Here is a 21,278-nt window from a genome sequence, read left to right as displayed (position 1 = left end):
AAAGAAACACTTTTTTAAATAACTAAAATAATGCAAAGTTTGACAGCGATATGGAGCCTTAAATACAACAACACAGCAAAATGATAGTAATAATTAAAATACCACTAAATTATAGAGAATAATGTATTTAGTTTCAATCTCAGTTTAATTTGTAAATATTATATACAATACAATACAATAGCTCTTGAATTTAATTGGAACTAACTACAACGCCGTAAATAAAACTAAAATAATAAAAGCAGATTTTTAAAAAAAAGTATGACTCTTGTCTATCGCCTTGATGCGATCGGTTAAAATAAGCTTTACTTTGAAATTTTGCTCGCTTTTGAAATGAAACCGAACACTTCCGGTATCCTCGGGGTTTTGTAATTTTTTCCATAAAACGACCATCAACTTTATTTATTTTAGTGTTGGTGGTGGTGTTTTCTCACTTGGGATTTCCTTTAAATAGTCCTACAAAATTAAACGCCTGTTTTTCATGTTGTTGTTTTTTTTGTTTGTTTGTTTTATTTTGGGGGTGGGTGGAGGGGGCGTTGTTCGTTTGTGTAAGTCTCATGACATTTTTCATTTAAGTTTGGAATTTTTGTTTTTGTCTTTTTAAGCTAACCGGAAGTCATTGTATTTGTTGTTGTTGTTGGCGCCAGCTGTAAAGCTTGACTTCCGGTAGTTTTGTCGTAGGGGGTCTACACGTGTTGGTGGACTAACTGAGGATTTGGGGTCATTTTGATGTCTACGTGGTCTGTTTTGGACTCCCGTGTGTTTATATATGATCGTGTTTAGCACCTCTGAGCGGGTGTCACGATGTTCAGACGAAAATAAATAGAAACACGCGCTCGCTGCCTGCGGCGGGATAGCTAACGTTAGCTGAACATGCCCGAACTTGTTCTTCAACACCGACAGAGAGACAGACAGGCATCGTGGACAACGGAAAACCCGACCGCAGTTTGAATGATTTAACATTAAACAAACATGGATTACCAGTTCCCACAGGAGCTTTTTCCATCGTTTTATAACTGCGGGCCGCCGAATTTGGTGCAGAAACACAATGCTGGAGGCTGGGCCAGCTACGACCAGGTCAAACCTCAGGTGGGTCCCACGTGGATAATTCCGTGACTCCAGATCTGTCCGCATTCCTGCAGGGAAAATAATTATAACTTTGCTTATATGATAATTCAAGGGGTAAAATATACTAGATCGTAGCAATGTTTATGTTTAAGGTCTTTAAACTGAGGTTAAGTTATCATAGTAATGTGTGTGACAAATTCTCCTGTTAATGTCTTTGTTTATTTTTATTTATCTTTTTATTTATCGGCAACCATGTGGTTTACACCTACCGAGTTACAGAACTGTTACGGCCCCTTTTTGGCTTAAACTACAACTTAAGAGATTTTTTAATATATTTCTTTCTCTTTTTTGTAACCCAGCAGGTGGCTTGACTGTAACTGTGGGGGTGTTAAATGTTAGGCTCCAACTTTATTCGTGTTGGATGTGGTTGCACTTTCAGGTTGGTTCTGGTCCTCTCTCCACCTGGACTTTCACATCCAGGCATCAGGTCGGAGGGGAGCTGTGGCGTCAAGTCGAGCCTGTGCCGGTCCCCCTCCTGGCTCCTAAACACGGTGAGTCCTCAGTAAAGCTGGGCGATATAAGATTTTTTCATAACACGATATGTTTTTTTCATTTCAGGCGATAACGATATCTATCACGATATAAGCCAAATAACTATATTTGTAAGATTTAAATGTGCCGTTGCTCACAAGTAAAATGTGAAATAATCAGCAGCTTGTTTTTATTTAAATATTTATTTCCCATAATAAGTTCAACAGGGTAGATGTACTTAAGGAACATGAGACTTTTTCAGATAAATAAAGGCAAATATTGCAAACTACACAAAAGGCAGCCGCTAAAGCGTTTAAGTTTCAAAATAGAACAAACGAAACAGACTAAATTGTCAATTCCACTTAGAAACAAAATATTAATTCTAAAAATAAATCTTAGTTTGTTTTACAGAAGAACAGACAAAACTGACTAACTTTTGTCAATATCAAATAAACTGAGAACTAAAAGGAAATTCTCAATCTCTCCTTGTTGTATAGCTGAGCTTTTCAAACAGTTTTAACAGTTACTTTAGTCTGACAAAAGCCAAATGACGAATTAGCGCTTCCAGTCAGAGATTGAGCATGCACCAGTTTATTGTATTTCCAGACTTGCTTTCGGCACAATTTACAGTGCGCACTGCTCTGTTTTTGTCAGACTTGAAATAGCCGAAATACCTTCACACTACGGAACTTCTATGGCTCTTCCGTTCGACAATCTCTCCGGCACTGGAACCATCATCTGTTTTCTCTTCGGTCACGCTCTCGGTTGATTTTTCCCTAGTCGGCACACTCATTTCCTCCATTACCTGGGGTGGCACGGCGGCTGGCTGCTTCCCAGACAAATACACATGTGCAGCTTGGCACTTGTGCTGTACATAACAAGTTACATGACGTGACGCTGCAGCTGTGATTGGTTCGGCTCTGCGCTACTTAATTTGGATTGTCTGTTCTTTTTTTTTTTCCTTTTTTTTAAGAGGACAAGAGCGGTGAGGTCTATCGCAATAGTTAAAAGTTTCTATCGAGAAAAAGTTATTTCGCAATACATATCGTTATCGTTCTATCGCCCAGCTCTAGTCCTCAGTCAGCAGATGCTCCTCTGGTTCAGACTCCTTAATAAACTGCAGTGACAGCTGTCATAGCTCAGGACCAGATTTTAACATCTAAGGGAAGATAAAGGGTGTGCCCAGAATATAGAGCAGTTTTTCTCTTTCAGATACTCTTGACTTCCATTGAATGTGTTTTTCCACATATATGTAAGTTAATTTTAACTTTTTTTTAGCTATTCTTTCGCCTTTGACACCTCCGGATCCAATGAACTTCACAGAGCATGTAAGTGAGCCAGTTTAAATCATAAAATCACAAAGAGACAAAATTTTATTTTGTTTGTTTGTTTTAGGGTTTTTTTGTTTTTGGTTTGGTTTTATTTTTAAGTTGTGTCTATTTTTTGTTTCATATATTTTTTCCAGTTTAACAAACTGAATTGTCTGGGCAGTGAAGAACTGTTTAATTTCTAATCAGCATTAAAGGGAACGAACAGTCCCAGATGACTCGTGTTAACAAACATTCATCTTTTCTTTGTGTTTAGATGAATAATTTTTTCATGGATCACTCCCTGGACGCCTTCGGCTGCATGAGCAACGTTCTGTCCGAACACTTCTCCTTTAAGCTAAAAGGGCAAAAAGAGGTGGGTGTCGTCACAATAGGGTTAAATTACTTCAGATGTGATCAAAATCACACCCTGATTTTATGGACATTTAATGTGGTGTCTCATTTGAGCATTTAATTATTTATTTATTTTATCAGCCCAAAAGAACACAGTGAACAAATTATGACTCTTCCTTTGAAAAGGTAGTTGCTGTTTTCCTTGCCGCTGATTGAGTGGATATCATTCAGCTCGATTTGTGTTTATACACACTCCAAAACCACAATCTTGGGCGAGGTGGAGGGCCACTCCATCCAGCAGGTGGATTTCATGCAGTTGGCAAACTCACTGAGGCTGTGGAGCAGAATATGGATTACCAGCTGCAGTACAGGATGAATGATTCACTGAAGAAGATGGATGATTTGGCAAATTTAATACAGCACAAACAGAACCTTAATGTAAAGGGCAGTTTAGTTTCAAATTATTTGCATTGTTTGGCTCCAAATATTAATCTGGTCTTTAAGATATTTAACAGAAGCAACCAAAAGCCACACTTTAACAGAGTGCCAGAAGACAGAGGTGAAAGAGGTTTACAGCATTTTTGGGACTGATGCCATTTACAGCAGAAGACAGGTGAAAAAGAGGAAATGCACAAAGTCTCAGAAATCAACATCCAGTGAAATGTAAACAAACTGGAGCCACAGACTTAAAATGTTTGTTTTCTGGTCCTAAACATTGTTCACTTTTGTATAAATGTTCTAAGAATAAAATTATTGCTTGGAGCCAGATACCATGCACACCTTTCTCAACTCTTTAAGTCATTGCCAGAATTGATCCACTCAGTCAGGATGTATTCATTAGCAAGCATCATTGTTACTATAGCCCAGAAACCAACTGGGCTATAGTAACAATGCAGCTTTTATGGTGTTGATTGCAGTGCTGACTATCGCCAAAAGGTGGAGCCTTGTGCTTTTTGTTGTGTTGGATCTTGAGCTGAGAGTTTCAAGCAAACATTAACAACAGATTTTGTTTAACGTAAACATTTGCATATAAACACAGAAGAAAGCCGTGCAGTCATTGGTCATCAGATTTCTGTTTGATTGCAGAAATATTTTAAGGATGCAGTGAGGATGGGGAGGGTGACCTACTTCCTGGATTTGCTGAAGGTTAAAATGTGAGTTGAGTTGATTGGTTGAAATTCCTGGATGTCGAAGCTTTCTTTTAGTTTTATTTTAATCACGTTTACCCCTCCCCACGCAGGTGCGAGCAGAAGTATCCCTGCCGGAAGCTGGCCCGGCACAGCTGCCAGCTGTATGACGTGGTGCACTCCATCCCTCCAGAGCTGCTCGGCTCACTGCTGTACGATGAGCTGGCGGAGCAGAGGGACCGCCTGCTGTTCTCCGAAGGAACCACAGGGGGTGCTCTGAGTTTCGTTCCCTTTTCACAGAGTGATGGTGGCTCTCAGCATGGCTGCCTCCTCTATCCTGGAAACCCTGCACTGAATACCCTCAGTATCCTTGAGTTTGGATTTAGGAAGCTTCTAAAGCAGCACTGTCAGAAATATTTTGGGTCCACAATGATCTTAAAACCATTTAAAAAAAAAAAAAAAACCTCTTTCACTTTTAAAGTACTCACTGGGTCAAAGCCAGGATTTCACATAACCATGGCTGCAGCCATCATTGGATAAAATGCGTCTTGCCCTTAACACAGTACCTGCAGACTTTCACAAGGTGGAGCTGCAGCACCACAGAAGCGGTCCTTTCTGTGTGGATACCAGCAGCAAACCGTTCAGCTTCCCACTTAGAGGCCCCGTCAGACAGATCAGCACTGCCTCGCTGTTTGGCGAATGTGAGAGCAACTGTGGGGAATATTTGGAGATGACTTCAGAGCACGGTGGTGTTTTTAAAGATGTTTGTTTGTTTGTTTTGCAGGTTGTGTGGCTGTGCGGTCGGATTACCTCTGTGGTGTTTGGAGGTTCAGTGAGAGAAATGAGCCGCAGGCACTCCAGGTGGTCAGCACGTCGGAGGTTGCGACCTGTATCAGCGCCAGGTTGGTGACAGTTCAAAGAGTGAAGTTGATGAGATGGATCTTTTTTGTGTGTGTATGGGGGCGCATGTGAGGCTAATCATCTCTGCTCTGTGCTGCCAGTCCTCATGTTTTAGGTGAAGTTCTGGTGGCGAGCGAGAGCGGAGCCGCAAACCTGTGGACGGTGGGGAAAGGGTGAGAAAGTCAATGCATTCTGCTCAGAGATGACAATGTTTAAAGGGAAGCGCAAACTAAAATTGACCCTCTGACCAATCAGGATGCAGAAGGTGCGACATGAGGACAGCAACCTGTACTTCAACGCCAAGTCTCCATGGAGATGGTGCGAGTTCACTGCCCACCCGAGAGTGGTGCTGTATGCGGACAGGACGGGGGTGGACCTAACAGATATCAGGGTGAGTCAGGAGGCTGGTTAACGTTGGCGATTTTGCTTCTGTACTCCACCCCAGTGGATTTTAAATCAAATGACTCCTCCTACATCTTCTTCTTCTTTCATTTCACCATCTCTCCTCCTCCTCGCCCTCATCTTCTGTCCCTCCAGGTGAGTCCGGCCTCCTGCCACACTCTGTTTCGTATCAGCAGCACCGCTGATTGTCGGAGCGGAGAGAGACTTGTCCTGTCCAGGTATCTAGGAGACTCCCACTCCTTCCACCACCTAATCACCACTCAGGTACGCCCAGCATCACTTAAGATTTACAGGAAGTAACAAAACAGCTAAAACGTTAACGGTTCCACTTCACCTTCCTCTCTCTCACTTTTTGTCAGTACTCGGCCTACATCATGGACGAGCGCTTCCCGTGCGTCCCAATGCTCAAATGGGATCACATGATGACGTCTCCACCTATTTTCTGTCACATTGTTCCTGGCTGCGCCTCGTCAAGCTTGTCAGCTGGCGAAGCAACCACTAAGGTCCTGCTCAGCTCCCAGAGTTCTCAGGAAATTATGATGCTGCAGTATGCAGGTGAGCCACCAGGGGGCAGCATGGTTTAGTTACTTTCATATAGATATAGATATATAGAGATATAGATAGAGATATGGATTGAACATAAAAGTGAAACTGTGTGTGTTCAGGAGGCAGAGGGAATGCCTGTTTCAGTCGAGGTCCTCCTCAGGCTCTGCTCAGGCCCAGAGACAGTCTGAAACACCTCCCAGTCCAGATCCCTCACCGCTTGGACGTTGCAACCAACAGACTGTCCTCATATGCCGCAGGTGAGAAAGTGATGCTACAGTTTACGTGAACTATCAGTTGCAAATTAATTTAGCAGGAACCTTTAAAGTCTTAAATTTTTATAGGTTTTGATTAGACGTACCTGTAGCCCAGTCACAGTCACATAATCATAATGTGGCATTAGCCATCATCTGAAATACGCTACGTGTAGTTTTGGTTCATCTAATGTAGTTAAATAAGGTCTACCTGAACTTAACACAGTTCCCATGAGTTATTAAAGCCTTCACTTTTAGTTTCTAAGTTTTAGTCATGAATGTTAGAAAATGTATAAGATACATTAGCTCAGTTTATGCAGGCTCCATATTTGATCTATTAAAACAATTAAGTGGGAGGTGGAAGTTTTTTAACCCGTGTCACACCTCAAGCTTTAATGTTCTGGTGGTTAAAGTAGAAGATAGATGGATACAGTGGGGCAAAAAAGTATTTAGTCAGCCACCGATTGTGCAAGTTCCCCCACTTAAAATGATGACAGAGGTCAGTAATTTGCACCAGAGGTACACTTCAACTGTGAGAGACAGAATGTGAAAAAAAAATCCATGAATCCACATGGTAGGATTTGTAAAGAATTTATTCGTAAATCAGGGTGGAAAATAAGTATTTGGTCACCTCAAACAAGGAAAATCTCTGGCTCTCACAGACCTGTAACATCTTCTGTAAGAAGCGTTTCTGTCCCCCACTCGTTACCTGTATGAATGGCACCTGTTTGAACTCATCATCTGTATAAAAGACACCTGTCCACAGCCTCAAACAGTCAGACTCCAAACGCCGCCATGGCCAAGACCAAAGAGCTTTCGAAGGACACCAGGAAAAGTATTGTAGACCTGCACCAGACTGGGAAGAGTGAATCTACAATAGGCAAGCAGCTTGGTGTGAAAAAATCAACTGTGGGAGCAATCATCAGAAAATGGAAGACATACAAGACCACTGATAATCTCCCTCGATCTGGGGCTCCACGCAAGATCTCATCCCGTGGGGTCAAAATGATCATGAGAACGGTGAGCAAAGATCCCAGAACCACACGGGGGGACCTGGTGAATGACCTGCAGAGAGCTGGGACCAAAGTAACAAAGGTCACCATCAGTAACACACTACAACGGCAGGGAATCAAATCCCGCAGTGCCAGACGTGTTCCGCTGCTGAAGCCAGTGCATGTCCAGGCCCGTCTGAAGTTTGCCAGAGAGCACATGGATGATACAGCAGAGGATTGGGAGAATGTCATGTGGTCAGATGAAACCAAAGTAGAACTTTTTGGTATAAACTCAACTCGTTGTGTTTGGAGGAAGAATACTGAGTTGCATCCCAAGAACACCATACCTACTGTGAAGCATGGGGGTGGAAACATCATGCTATGGGGCTGTTTTTCTGCCAAGGGGACAGGACGACTGATCCGTGTTAAGGACAGAATGAATGGGGCCATGTATCGTGAGATTTTGAGCCAAAACCTCCTTCCATCAGTGAGAACTTTGAAGATGAAACGAGGCTGGGTCTTCCAACATGACAATGATCCAAAACACACCGCCCGGGCAACAAAGGAGTGGCTCCGTAAGAAGCATTTGAAAGTCCTGGAGTGGCCTAGCCAGTCTCCAGACCTCAACCCCATAGAAAATCTGTGGCGGGAGTTGAAAGTCCGTGTTGCTCGGCGACAGCCCCAAAACATCACTGCTCTCGAGAAGATCTGCATGGAGGAATGGGCCAAAATACCAGCTACTGTGTGTGCAAACCTGGTAAAGACCTATAGTAAACGTTTGACCTCTGTTATTGCCAACAAAGGTTATGTTACAAAGTATTGAGTTGTATTTTTGTTATTGACCAAATACTTATTTTCCACCCTGATTTACGAATAAATTCTTTACAAATCCTACCATGTGGATTCATGGATTTTTTTTTTCACATTCTGTCTCTCACAGTTGAAGTGTACCTCTGGTGCAAATTACTGACCTCTGTCATCATTTTAGGTGGGGGAACTTGCACAATCGGTGGCTGACTAAATACTTTTTTGCCCCACTGTAATAACAGTTTCTGAGTCTGCAGAGGTTCACTGGGTTGTTTGTTTCCAGGTCTCACTTGCATCCAGAAGGCAGCAGAAGGTGGAGGTGGTGGCGAGGAGTGCATGTGCGTCCTCCAGCTGACGGAGGCAGGAGATATTTTCTATCAGATCCTGGAGCACAAGCAGCCGGACACCGACGAGTCACAGCCTCGAGCCGAGGAGGGTGATCTGAAGCCTCGGCAACAAATTAGTCCAGGAATGACAACACGGGCAAGGAAAACAGCTGAGAGCCTTCCACCTGATTCTCAGCTGATCATCTCCGAAACATCAAGTGACGAAGACGTCGTTGGGCCCACACAGGGTCCATCGAGGATTGTACCTGAAACACCGGAAAGAGGACAGCAAGCATCCAGCTTCTCGGAGGATTCAGAGTCAGAGATGAACCGGAACCGAAGGCGGATGCAGCTGCAGGTTGTTGTCAACGATGATTCAGGGGCGGAGGAAGAAACTGGATTTGACGTCGGTGTGAATGATAAAGCTGTTGAAGTGGAGGAAATTGTCAGTGGTGCATCTCGGAGAAAGACTCCAGTAAAGCTGAGCAGTGGTGCTCTCGTCACATGGAAACATTGGCTCCAGAAACTGATGCAAAAAACCTATGAAAATAAGCACCGCTCACACCTCTTGCAGCACTTCAAAGCCAACACTCAAGGTCTGCTTTGTATTCCTGAAGGCGATCAAGGCACTTCACGGCAGGATAAGTGCATGCAAAGCCTGAGGAAGGAGCTGAGGTTGGGCATGTCCAGACGGTCACTGCTGGTTCACAGCATGGTCTCCACCTCTCTCAGGCCTCCACATGTAGTACCCTTACCAAACCAGTTTAACACAAATGTCTGGACAGATCCACTCAGTCACCGACTGACCCTCTCCTGGCAGGGTGAGGAGGCATGGCAGAAGTGGTGGAAGGACCAGCTGGGCTTCACCAAGGAGGCAAAGGTGCAGGCTCTGCGAAGGAGGAGGAGGAAAGAAAAAGAGGCGAAGCAAGCCACTGGACGTCGATTGAATCTGAGCGCTAGCTTTACCTCGTCTGTCAGCTACCAGTCGGCGCTGGATGACCTCTCTGACTCTGCGGGCTGGTCCTCCGGAGTCAGCCAGGCGGCGTGGTCAGACACAGAGGACAGAGGGAGGCTGTCTCAGTTCTTAAGTATGTCCGAGGGTGAGACTTCGAGGGCTGCGACGCCTTCCACCGTTCTAAATGACACTCCAACAGCAACTCCAACTCCCACCCCGACCGCCACACCACAACGTGATAAACGTAGCAACCCTCAGCAAACCCCCAGCAGGACCACCACCCTTCCTCAGACCCAGACACTCGGACTGGACTTCACACCAGCCAGTCAGAGGAGGAGCAAACGACCAGCAGACGACTACCTCGAATCTCTGTTCGCGCCACAGGTAGTAACATGTCTTAGATCAGGTGATTTAAAATGCTCACATACAGAAAGTGGGATTTATTTTATACTTTTATTAATTAATTAATTAATTTTTTCATATATCATAAAGAATAGAAACCTGAACAATAAAAATTGGTGTGAATGTTATTGTTTGTATAACAGGACCTAGATAGAATATTTGTACTTGATTTAATTAGATGAAACATTTGCAGAATTCGTTTCATCTAACAGATTATTTTATGAGCGTTTGGTGGCTAAAGGTGACCACTGGCAGCCAAAGTACAATACTGTCTCATGCAAAAATCCTTTAATCTGATTTTCAAAGTACCTGGCAGCTTAAACATAGTGTGTTAGCTTGGCTGACTGTTCTTCATTCTTTCTCACCTGAAGAGGACGGTTTCTGGGCTTCGTTTTAGGACCACTGCTGTTCTTTATATAATGTATTTTTTTATGCTAACTTGATACCACCCACCCCCAGTACATATACCGTAGGGCATATATCTTAAATCTAAAGGCATGAATAATAAATGCCCTTTTGTGACCTTTATGCTCGCATTAACTGGCTGATGTTTCCAGGATGATCCTTCGCAGAGCCATTACTTGGATGAGGGGAGCTCCACAAATCCACTCTTGGCCTCATCTCAGCTCCGCAGCTCCCAGTCCATCCCTCTCCGAAATTACAGTGTGGATTTGACCAGAATGAACTTCGGCTCGCCAGGCTCCTCTCAGTCAAAGTCTCAATCCTACTCTCAGTCCCAGAGTTCACAGGGTCGACTGTCACAGGCATCGCAACCAAAGAAGAAGTCTCGAATGGGATTTTGAAATGTTTACTCAGTCTGGGAATGTATTGTTTGGGATTTTGGGATTACGCTTCCTGGATTTGCTACACTGGAATGAAATGAGAAAACTTGGACACTGGATCTAAGCTAATCAAGGAGGATCACCTGTGTGACGTCTGGAGGAGTCACTGCAGACTGTTTGGTAGGACTGAATGGAATTTATTACCTCAGTTGTGTATGTGTGTGTCTGTGCGTGTGTGTGCATGCACGCAACTGACTGAGCTCATGTTCCTGTTTTATTTATGACTTTTTGTGATAAAAGCTGAGGGTCAACATGCAGGATTATTAAAACTGTAGAGAGTAATGGTGATAATTAACTTGAGATCAGCAAGGGCTGGTCCCTGAGTTATGCTAGGGTCTGTTATAACTATAAAGTCTAGATAAAGCTAAAGAGCCTTTAACGTATCAATAATTTCCATAAAAATGATTCGAAAGATACCAGAAGTTGGTTTACCCAAACGCATTTCAGAAGATGATACTGTGAAGGCTATATTACTGCACCAAACAGCTGTCATCCAACTTTCACATATTTAATGCCAAAACCATTCCTGAAGGTCATAATGAACACGCCCACAAACAGCCGCCTCTCATCAACTGTCTGTGTGGTTAAATGTGCATTATTTAAAAAGCTTCTTGTCTATGACGTATATCTTTTATGTTTCTGTTTCACTCATTTTGCCAAATTTATGTTTCTGAGACTTTTCTACATCTAAGCAGAATTTAACTTATTTTCTCAATAAAACCACAACTAACATGAACAAAAATCTCAACTTCTCCTTTAAAGGGAAACAAGGGCAGAAACTTAAAAGACCAACCACACCTTCCACGTTCGTGGGGTTTTTATTTCTAAGTTCAGCTGTGGGTTTAAATTCAGCAGGTTGTGGCGTTCAATGGAAACGCTGTTAATATTTAGATGCGCTGCACTACTTATCATTCTTGATTATTTGTCAGATGATTCATCTCCTTCCATAAAGGACGACCCAGTGTATCTTCTATGAAAGGAGGTAGTAAAGGAAGCACGGAGGCACCTTTGCTTTATTTAGAGAGAGCTTCTGTTGTGGCTGTCGGGCAGAAACTTCCAGGTCTTGTTAGTCAGTTGGGAAATTTTCTAAGAAAACTGTCTTTTGGTGGCGAAAGACTGTTGAAGAGTTTGTGCCTTGTGTACAGTCTCAAAAAGCAGTTTGTCCAGCTCAGAGTCGTTTTGATGAACATTTGGTTGTAAACTGGGTGGCCAAGTTCAAAGCTGGAGAAAGGTGTCATTTGTTTGTTTGGGTTTTTCTTTTTTTTGGGGGGGGGGTCCAGCTTTACTGGAGTCAACGCACCCAAGTTGCACATGTGGCTCTTAAATGTGTTTTAAATTCTTGGATGTGCATGAGTGCTGTGCCTGTAGAGAAATGAGCTGCACTCAGGTTCAGGTTTGATTGATGGAGTAGTTTTTGCTTGCAGACATGATTTAAAGGGGAAAAAAGAAACAGACGAGATGTTTAAAAATAATATTTTTATAAGATTATTCTTTTCTTCTTTTTTTTCTTTTTTTTTTAAGTACAGGTGACCAAAAAAAAAAGAATAAATAACTTAATATCTACAAAAAATTAAACTTTTTTTGTACAGCATTTACACTTTTACATATTTTTGTATGAACATTTTTGATATTTTTCAACTTTTTTTTGACACTTGGTCACTATTATTTAGTTTCATACAACAATCTCTGAACAGTTTCAAACACCACAGACGACATTCCTTTTGTTTTTAAGCTACATCCTAACATTGGCAACTTCAAATTTAAATCCGAGCCATACTTTCAAACACATCCATAAACACACGATCGTTAAATGTTTTTCCAACCTCCACTTCCATTTAACACTTGAAATTACATTTAAAAATAATAATAATAAAACTGTGCAAATTAAACTGAAACAGAAGACCGGAGCAGCCGCGGTCAGAAAGTTTCCAGTTTGAACTGGAGAACACGCCACTGATACATCTTTAGGTTGCTCTCATTTACTTTAAAGTCCTGATTTATCACATGAGATTCGACTAAAAGAAAAATTGCGACCACTGCTGCTTTCAGCCTCTGTACGCCAGAGAAACGCCTCCTACTCCTTAAAACAGTCTTGGATTAATAACAGTCAAAAGACATACTCAAAAACAAACGCCACGTTTTGGCAAATTACTCTTCCAGCCCGATCTGACATTTTAGCGACCGTCATGTGTCTGCTAGCTCAGCACCTTGAAGACCAGGCTGCCCAGAGTTTATCTGCAAAACATCACTTATATCCTTACAAAAAAAAAAAGAAAAAAAAAAAACTTGCATCCTGGAATGTGACATCTCAACATGCACCGACACATCTACAAACTAAGTCTATCAAATCTACCTGGAGGATGTCTAACCGCTCAGCTGCCAGTTGTGCTATTCTCCACCAGCACCAGAGCTTATTGAACAATAAATTAAAAAACGGCAGGAGAACACGGGGTGGTGGGGGGTGGAAACGGCGAGGCACGGGCGGCAGAGGCTTCAGGCATAGAGGTATTGGCGTTGATTTTGGCGACGGAGGTGAGGAGGGAAGAAGGAACCTTCGGCATCGCTGCCCAGAGAACTGCTGAGAGACTCTTCACCCGAGCTCATCATATCCTCACACGAGTCCTCGCTGTAGACACACAGAGGGAGGTATGAGGTCAGTACAGTCATATGTAGAGGCTTTGGCAAGTTGATACGACCATGGTAGTAACTTCCTGAGTCACGTTAATAGTGGTAGCATCTGACATGTAACACTGTTAGTATCTTGCTAAGCTCTCCTGCTTTGGCGTGTTTTTGAGGTGAATTTGGACTGTTAGGATCTCGTCAATTTCAAGGTGAACAATTAGTAGTGCGTGTGGAGTGGTTGTACCTTGCACAGGTATGTTTGGAATGAGAGTATCTTAATTGGGGTTGTTTTGAAGTCTGTGTCTGGTTTGGGTGTGTTTTTGTATCAGCAGTAGTCTCTGTGGGCTCTTAATGAGTAAATCTGTTTCATCCTTCTCATCACCCTCTAGAAATAGAAAATTAATCTGGTGCATTGGGGTATTTTCACCGAAAAGCTAAATCATAACATTTTTCAAAATTATTTTAAATCAATTAATCAACCACCATTCATTCTTAATTTAATTGGAGTTTCTTGGCAGTAGAACCAACTGAAGGCAGTTGGAAGCTGCACTAAACCAAACAAACAAAAAAAAAAGCATTAAGTGATAGAAACTGATCTCTTCTAAATCTATTTGGTCATTTCTGATCTTGCTGAGAGGCACTGGGATGGAGATGGGCTGAGCAATGAAAGCAAAACAAAACCAGTCAGCTGTTTCAAACTTCCGCATATCACTTAAGACTATCAGCTGATCTCATGTTGTCTGACTCAGCTGACTGAACTGTTAAGGTGTGTAAAGATGTTTGTTGATCGGGAGCTTTGTGTACTCAGCTTGTGCTTAAATACCCGCCCACTGGAACCATGTCTGTTCCTCTTTTCGCTTTCAACACACTGACGTAGAAATAAAAAGGAGCTGTCCTTGATACATAAAGGCGAGGCCACCCTGGCTTCATGTGACGTCATGGAAACAGTTGTGTCAGTGGGATGTGACTGGCTGGGAGATATGAGAGGCCCTGACAAGCTCAGACAGTTTCAACACAGGAGAAACTTCAGTGTTGCTGCTTGTTGCCACAGGAAAGTGTTTACTGCAAATAAAATAAAAGAAACGCAGAGCTCTCTCCACTGATTTAAACTTCATTTCATAGATTTTTCTGACTTTATCAGCACCAGAAACAGTAAGTGTCCTCCTTCACTGCTGTTACACTTGCTCTAGATTACCTGACAGAGACTTTTCAGGGCGTTTCTCTGTGCTGCGTCACTGCAAAGGCTGAAATATTTGGCGTATGTGATGACACAAAGGGTGTGTTTGGTTCCTTTTTCATTTAGCCTCTGTTTTTGTAGTTGTTGATGGTGGTAGGAGTGTTTGAAAGAAGTGATCAAATCAGAGTGAAACTGAAGCCAGTACAGTCAGTCTGATTGGTTTCTATAGCTTGAAACAAGTCACTAAGACCAAGAAATTCAGGATCGGTTGTGTTTTTGGAGGTGTGACGGCAGTGTTGCTTGGGTGTGTTTGGGGTCCTCACCTCTCACTCTCATCCCAGCAGCCCTCTGGGATGGTGGGCAGTTCGGGGACACTACGGTAGCTGTGCAGGCTCTGGGCGGTCCGCCGTGACACGATCCACTGCAGCTTCCTGTGGTCGGGTTTGCTGCACTCGGGGGACGCGTAGTCTGACAGGCACTGGGCCACGCATTTGCTCCACAGCACCAGGTCAGCATCAGCAATCTGAAAACAAATAGGGGAGCAGATCAGTCTAACTGTCTGCGCTTCGCACTGACAAGACGACGGTGTGTTTAAAACTATCCGGTTACTTAACAATTAAACAGAAAGCTAGTGGTGTTGGTGATTTGCAAGTGTGAGAAAGACAAAAGGGCTAAAGATCAATGACATCAGCTCCTTTTTAACATGGAGCCATCACAACATGCCAGGTTACATAACTACAGACATCAACATAAAGAAAATATTCTGGACCAGAGCTGGGCTAAGAATAAACACTCTCACGATACACGGCTGCTGCTATTCATAACTCGAGTGCTCACTTCTTCTATTTAAAAACTGGAGTCTCATCTTGAAGCTGCAAGTCCGCAGGCTGTAAGGATAGTTAATAAAGTTGTTCACATTTGCCAAGTAAAAGTCTGAACATGTATTAAAAATGCCTCCTGTGTGCGGCTGATCCAGGAAAATGCCCACACTAATTCTCTTTTAATGGAGTCATGAGACATCTGCTAATTTAAACTTCTCATTTCCTCTGAAATCCACCTGCTCTGTGTTGTTGACTTTGGTGTAGAAAATCTATTTCTCAGTTTTTTTTTTTCCCATGATTTGTACACCTTCCCCTCCCCGGATGAGTTGTTGTGTAATGAAGTCATGCACTGTTTGGCAACAGCCTACCTTGAGGTGTCTCTGGATGTGAGAGGTTATTTCCAACATGTCCTCTGACTGAACGGCTTCAATCTCCTGCCTCAGCAGTGCCAACGCAAGGACGGACGGCTGGAAGGAAAAGAAAAGAAAACAGTTAAACAGGATCAGTGTTGTGTCAAGAATAAAATGCATTTGTCAGTTTTTAACCAGGACAGACATGGAATTGTTACCTTTGCTTTGGAGAAGGAGATCCGGCACAGACAGGCTTTGAGCTGAGCCTCCAGCTTCTCCAGGCTGAGCGTAGTCTTCCTGTTAGGACAGACACAAACATGCAATCAGGTTCGGGTCTTTAACAATTCTCGAACACACGCAATCATCAGTTTTGTCCACATTGCTATTATTATTAATAGCAATAAACTGAGAATCGAAAAGGTGGCTCAACATTATCTTTGTCAGTCACAAGTGGTCAGCCGATTAGTGTTCAGTTTCACAACCAGGTGGCAGTGGTAAACACACTTAGCAGGACTGGGCAACTTAAAACACTGATGTCAAATATGAGGACAGTTAAATTCTGTGCAACTCTTCAATTAACTTAATTTGCTCTAAACAAAACAAACTGGTGTAAACTCTGATGTGGCATTTTGACCCAAGCTGAGCTGGTTAAAAACAACACGGCAGGGTTACATAAGAGCAAAGTTTTGTTGCCAACAGCAGAAAACGGGTGTTATCAGTGCACTTCAGTCAGACACTGCCTGCTGCCCCACATATCAAGACTTTTTGCCAATCGAATGTCGTCCAGACTTTTGAACCCAATCCGGAATCATCAAGCTTCCAAACATCAACTGTAACGGATCATCTATTTGCAGACACAAATCTGAATATGTAACCTCGTGTTCGTAAGGGCCTCACCTATCGGTGCAGTGCGATAGCGCGATCTGGTGGTACAGGTGCAGAAAGGTTAAGGCGGTTACGGCTTTGGACTTGAAGTTGAGCTTCTCGGTGATGATCTTCTCCATCCGTGCGAGGTCGGACACAGTGAACCGGCATTGTCCGATGCGGATGAGCTCGTCGGTGGGCGTCAGGTTGCACTCCTCCTCTGTCACTTTGGCTGCTATATGGAGGCAGCTGAGGCTGATGCAGGACAGGTGCTTGGGCTGGATCTGATGGGAGGAGAGACAACAATTAAGTAAAGAAACCTCTGAAGCTAAAGTGTGCAGTGTCTGCTCCTAGCAGGTGTGAACGTCTCATACCTTCATCATGGCGAGGAATCTGTCCAGCAGGTTAACAGCCAGGACGAACGTCTGCGTGCTGTAACCGAAGAAGCTGGTCAGACTCCACAGATCCTCCACTTTGGCATCTCTGCACTTGGCCGAGATCCGACTGTCACCCTGGAGAATAAAGACACACTGTTGATTAATTTCACAGTTATTAAGAAGCCTGTTAGCAATGCTTAGATCTACAGGTGCCCACCGGCGCTGTGGATTCAATGGCGCTGAGTCCCATTACTTTGGGGAGGTAATGCACTTCCTGCTCACAATTCACCCTCAGCTCCTTCATCAGCTTGAAGGCATCCATGTCTCAGCTGGCACTGCAGGAAGTGATCTTTCTTTTTTAAAAACACAGTACCGACACTGCAAGGAAAGAAAAGTCACAAAGTTTAGTTTTTATGCTGTAACCTAAGAAAAGGCCGACTTACAGCCTTTGCTGTGAGCTTGTGCTCCTCGGCAGCTACAAGACTGTCATAGTTCAAATAGTTGCAAATCGTAACTGAAACTAAAAGCATTTTTGTAATACACATACATAACAGGATTTCTGCAAACTCTCCGTCACAATGAAGAGCAGAGCAGAAGTTTGGAGTTTCCCCTGAGGTGAGTTTGTTATGACATTTTACATGTTATGAAATTCACTTCTAACCAGAATTTTCTGATTTCTTCCTAAATCTGCTTTTCTCCATTTTGTTTGTTTAAAAAAAAAGTGACTTTTAACTCATTCACTGCCATTGACGTCTATAGCCGTCAATGGCAGTGAATTTAACTCATTCACTGCCAATGGCTGGCAGTGAATGAGTTAATCACACTTATGCCTCTAACTATTGAATGATACAAATCTAGATTATATTTTTAAATCCTGTTTGCATCCTGGCAGCTGCCTGATTTACCTGCTGCCTTATCTGGCAGGTTATTCAAAGTCACCAGATGCACAAACTTCTTTCCACAAGGACGTTTGGACTCAGCTCAATCAAGCAAAATCAACAGAGCCTCTGGGCAGTTTAACATTCTACAGCAGCGCCACTCATGCAACAATTAGCTCTTTTCTGTACCTGTAGCTCACGACTTCTTCATGATTCGTTTTTTTGCACATTCGTTTGCATTTTAGTTTTGTTCCATAGTTAACATTTTACTTAACTTTTCATTATATTTTCGAGATTTTTGCCATTTAGCAGGGGGTTTATTTACTGCATTCAAACATCTGAGGGTTTGGCCTTTCCTGACAAAAAAAAAGGTCTCTGTGATCATATGAAAATATTTTGAACCTTTTTGCTGCGTGAATAGACTTGTCGTGAGTATGGCAACAAACTCACTGCCTCAACTATAGAGGGAGGAGAGCTGCTAATGAACACATCCCCTCCCCCCAAACACCACATCCCCACCAAGAAAACCATGTTAAGCTACTAAATTCTATTTAATTTCTATTTGAGGAATTATGTGGCACATTGTTTTACTTATTATCCTCTATTAATCTTTTGTTTTATCGTATTATTTGCTCCGTTTTATCAACTTTTTGGGAAAAATAAAATCCGGTTTTACTGTATTTCACACAGAGCAGAAACAAACGCTTTCTAGTCTGTTTTATTGTAGACGCCTGAGTATATCATGAGAATAATGTGAATGAAGAGGACACATTTGAGGTGAAGTCTTTGGAATCGTGTCAGATAATCTGTATCCAGGTTGAGGATCTAAGTTAATCACTCGGTCGTTGCTAAACTGCTACACTGTTACCGTGTTGTCACACGACTTCACATTTTCGGGTACATTGTTGCTAAACTGTTACGTGACTGCCGTGCACTCTCAGTCTGGGGGTCAGAGCCCAGGGCCCGGCCCACTTCCCTCAGCTGGGCTTCGGTGTCAGATTTCCGCTTGTCTACGTCTTCTCGATCCCCTGACCGAAAAACAAGTACCCCTTTTTCCTGTTATGGCTGTAAATTAACGACCTAAAATACAAATTAAGTTGCCCCACGTCTAAAAACACTGTTTTTGTCTTTTGGTTTTGTTTTTTGAATTTTTGTAGTTGATGTGGACGGTTAGCCTCCGCTAGCTAATGGTTTAAATCCTCTGTAGTCGGAGCGGGGGGAGGGGCTTCTGTTTAAAAATGATGAAATATCTTAACTATTTTACTACGGAAACACGATTACCCACACAGATATTTAATAATTGAGAACTAGAGCAGAGAGTTGACTTAATAAACCGATTATATGTCATTGCAGTGGTTTGTAAAAGTGAGTTTAACCGAGCTTAGAAAAAAGGAAAACGGGTCCAGATGATACCAGCTACAACAGCGAAGAGAAGCCTCTATGCTGTACGTGCAAACTGAAGCAAACATATCAATTTTAAGGAAAAACACACATTAAATGCTTTTAATCTAATGTCAGAACTATAAAATTCACCTATTTGCTATTTTTAAGCGCTTCTGGACGAGTTCCTGTCGACAGTAATGAAAAACCTTCAAAAACAAAAAACGACACTTTACTCGCTCAAGCGAACGCTCTAAGTAAAATAAATGCAACTGTGATGTATTTTAATGGTTTACTCTACCTGTTTCTGTGAGTTAGATCCACATATTTGTCCTGCTGTGGCTTATTTTTCTTCTGCTCTTCTTTCGTCTTTCTCTTTTTCTGTCCTTTGTTGATGTTGAGTGAGCTCACGCCTACTTCTCGACGTCACCCGGCCACAACCAATCAGACCCATCGCTTTACGAACAGCTGTCCCCTTTTTAGGGTGTTAAAGGCACAAATTGCAGCTCGATTCTGGTGTTTTTGTACCACCGTATTAGCATTTTCACCATATTTACACTGGAGATAGATAACCCAGCTTCAATCCACAGATACAGCTTGGAGAAACGGAAACACAGCGTTTGGATCGCGAGAAACAAGCCCACCTTGAGTAACATTACCGTGAGCCAATCAGCAAACCGAAGTTTGCTGCGTTCAAATAGTCCGCCCAAAATGTAATGTTTTGATTGGATCGTGCCTACACAGAGACCTGACGCAATCATAGCATTACGTAGTGCCTTTTTTGGACAGTTTTTTTTATTCATTGTCTGTGTCAGATGTGAAACAATATGTCTGTAAATGGTTAAACCTCAATTCCACCTTAAACAAGCATACCAGTGTTTTTATATACTCTAAGATCTTTCAGATGTAATGAAGATGTTTATATTAAATAAGAATTCAACACAAAAGTGATTAAATTCAAAGATACTGTGGCAAGCCCAATAAAGTTTATAAAAACAAGCGGAATGGGAGATTCTACACCTGGGTTCATGTAACGTCACAATGAACCAGAATGACAATATCTTCTGATGTATTGTCAGGAGTTATTTGGTAAGTTATTTTAAGACCCCAGTCTAAATTAATGGGTATATAGCTAAAAGTCCAATTTAACATGAAAACATCATGTATAGAGTCAGATCTGATAACACTAAAGTAAGGCTTTATAAGCTTTAAGTCTCCCATATGTTTTTAGCTATGGTTTTATTGAATTATAAGTTATAATTCAATAACAACTGCGAAGGTTATAAATTATAACCTTCGCAATGAAACACAGAAGTACTTCAAGAATAAAAATATCAAATATGAAAGTTCATGATTTTACTTTTATGCAACCCTGGTGGCGAAACCAACCAGGGTTTGCTTGAAAGGTGTGACTGCTGAATCCATTGATATGCAAATATCAGTGGGTAAGGGATATCTAAATATGCACTAACTTACATACATTTCCATTAGATAATGCGTAAATGAACGTTTAAATGTCTATTTTAGACCACTTTTTAGGAGCTTTTCTTTCCTCTTGCCCGAGAGAAGACAGCTTAAGCAAAGAAAGAAAAATATATTTGTTAAAAACCCTCAGAAGCCAAAAAAAGTAGTTTGTTTGCAGTTTCCTGCTGGAAAGTTGCATTAAAATTTCATTTATCTGTGATAAGATTGTTAGTCAGACCACTAATGATATCAGTACTTCTGTCTGGCTGTCTGTGTCAATGATAAAGTGCATGGTCATCTTAAAAGGCAGAAGTCAACCCTTACGTCAGCATTTACTTTGGAGCTGCTTTTGAGGAACCACCACTTCCCACACGCTGGTAGGAAACACACCATAAATCCCTGCCATACATCAGACTCAGAGTCACAGAAAAGTCCACGATGAACTTCACATTCAGCACACTGATCAGTACGGTTTGGTTACGCTGGCCCACAGAAGATTACCAGAGAAAGACCCAGCCTTTTTCTTTTGTTTTTAACC

General features: G+C 42.3%; 2 protein-coding genes across 2 annotated transcripts; one reads left to right on the top strand and one right to left on the bottom strand.

Moving 5' to 3' along the window:
- Positions 1–552: 552 nt before the first annotated feature.
- On the top strand, positions 553–12,234 carry taf1c (TATA-box binding protein associated factor, RNA polymerase I subunit C). The gene is made up of 15 exons (XM_085278916.1): positions 553–1,086; positions 1,505–1,616; positions 2,875–2,924; positions 3,181–3,279; positions 4,344–4,411; positions 4,498–4,748; positions 4,957–5,085; positions 5,169–5,286; positions 5,386–5,457; positions 5,540–5,675; positions 5,822–5,950; positions 6,046–6,241; positions 6,352–6,489; positions 8,566–9,947; positions 10,523–12,234. Exons 1-15 carry the CDS (start codon positions 970–972, stop codon positions 10,766–10,768), a joined length of 3,243 nt encoding a protein of 1,080 aa, XP_085135042.1. The 5' UTR covers positions 553–969; the 3' UTR covers positions 10,769–12,234.
- A 34-nt stretch (positions 12,235–12,268) lies between these two features.
- On the bottom strand, positions 12,269–19,758 carry ccng2 (cyclin G2). Its single transcript, XM_085278917.1, has 8 exons — positions 19,578–19,758; positions 17,236–17,396; positions 17,016–17,153; positions 16,675–16,925; positions 15,996–16,074; positions 15,796–15,894; positions 14,930–15,129; positions 12,269–13,433 (listed from the first exon to the last, which is right to left on the bottom strand). The coding sequence occupies exons 2-8, from the start codon at positions 17,338–17,340 to the stop codon at positions 13,301–13,303; spliced, it is 1,005 nt and encodes a 334-aa protein (XP_085135043.1). The 5' UTR covers positions 17,341–17,396; positions 19,578–19,758; the 3' UTR covers positions 12,269–13,300.
- Positions 19,759–21,278: the final 1,520 nt, after the last annotated feature.

The sequence above is a fragment of the Mchenga conophoros genome, linkage group LG7 (genome assembly GCF_057382185.1).
Source record: "Mchenga conophoros isolate Kocher_MC1m ecotype Shallow Benthic linkage group LG7, M_conophoros_male_GT1.1, whole genome shotgun sequence".
NCBI classification, from domain to species: domain Eukaryota; kingdom Metazoa; phylum Chordata; class Actinopteri; order Cichliformes; family Cichlidae; genus Mchenga; species Mchenga conophoros.
Note: the sequence above shows the minus strand (reverse complement) of the source record. Positions and strands in the feature narration are given on the sequence as shown.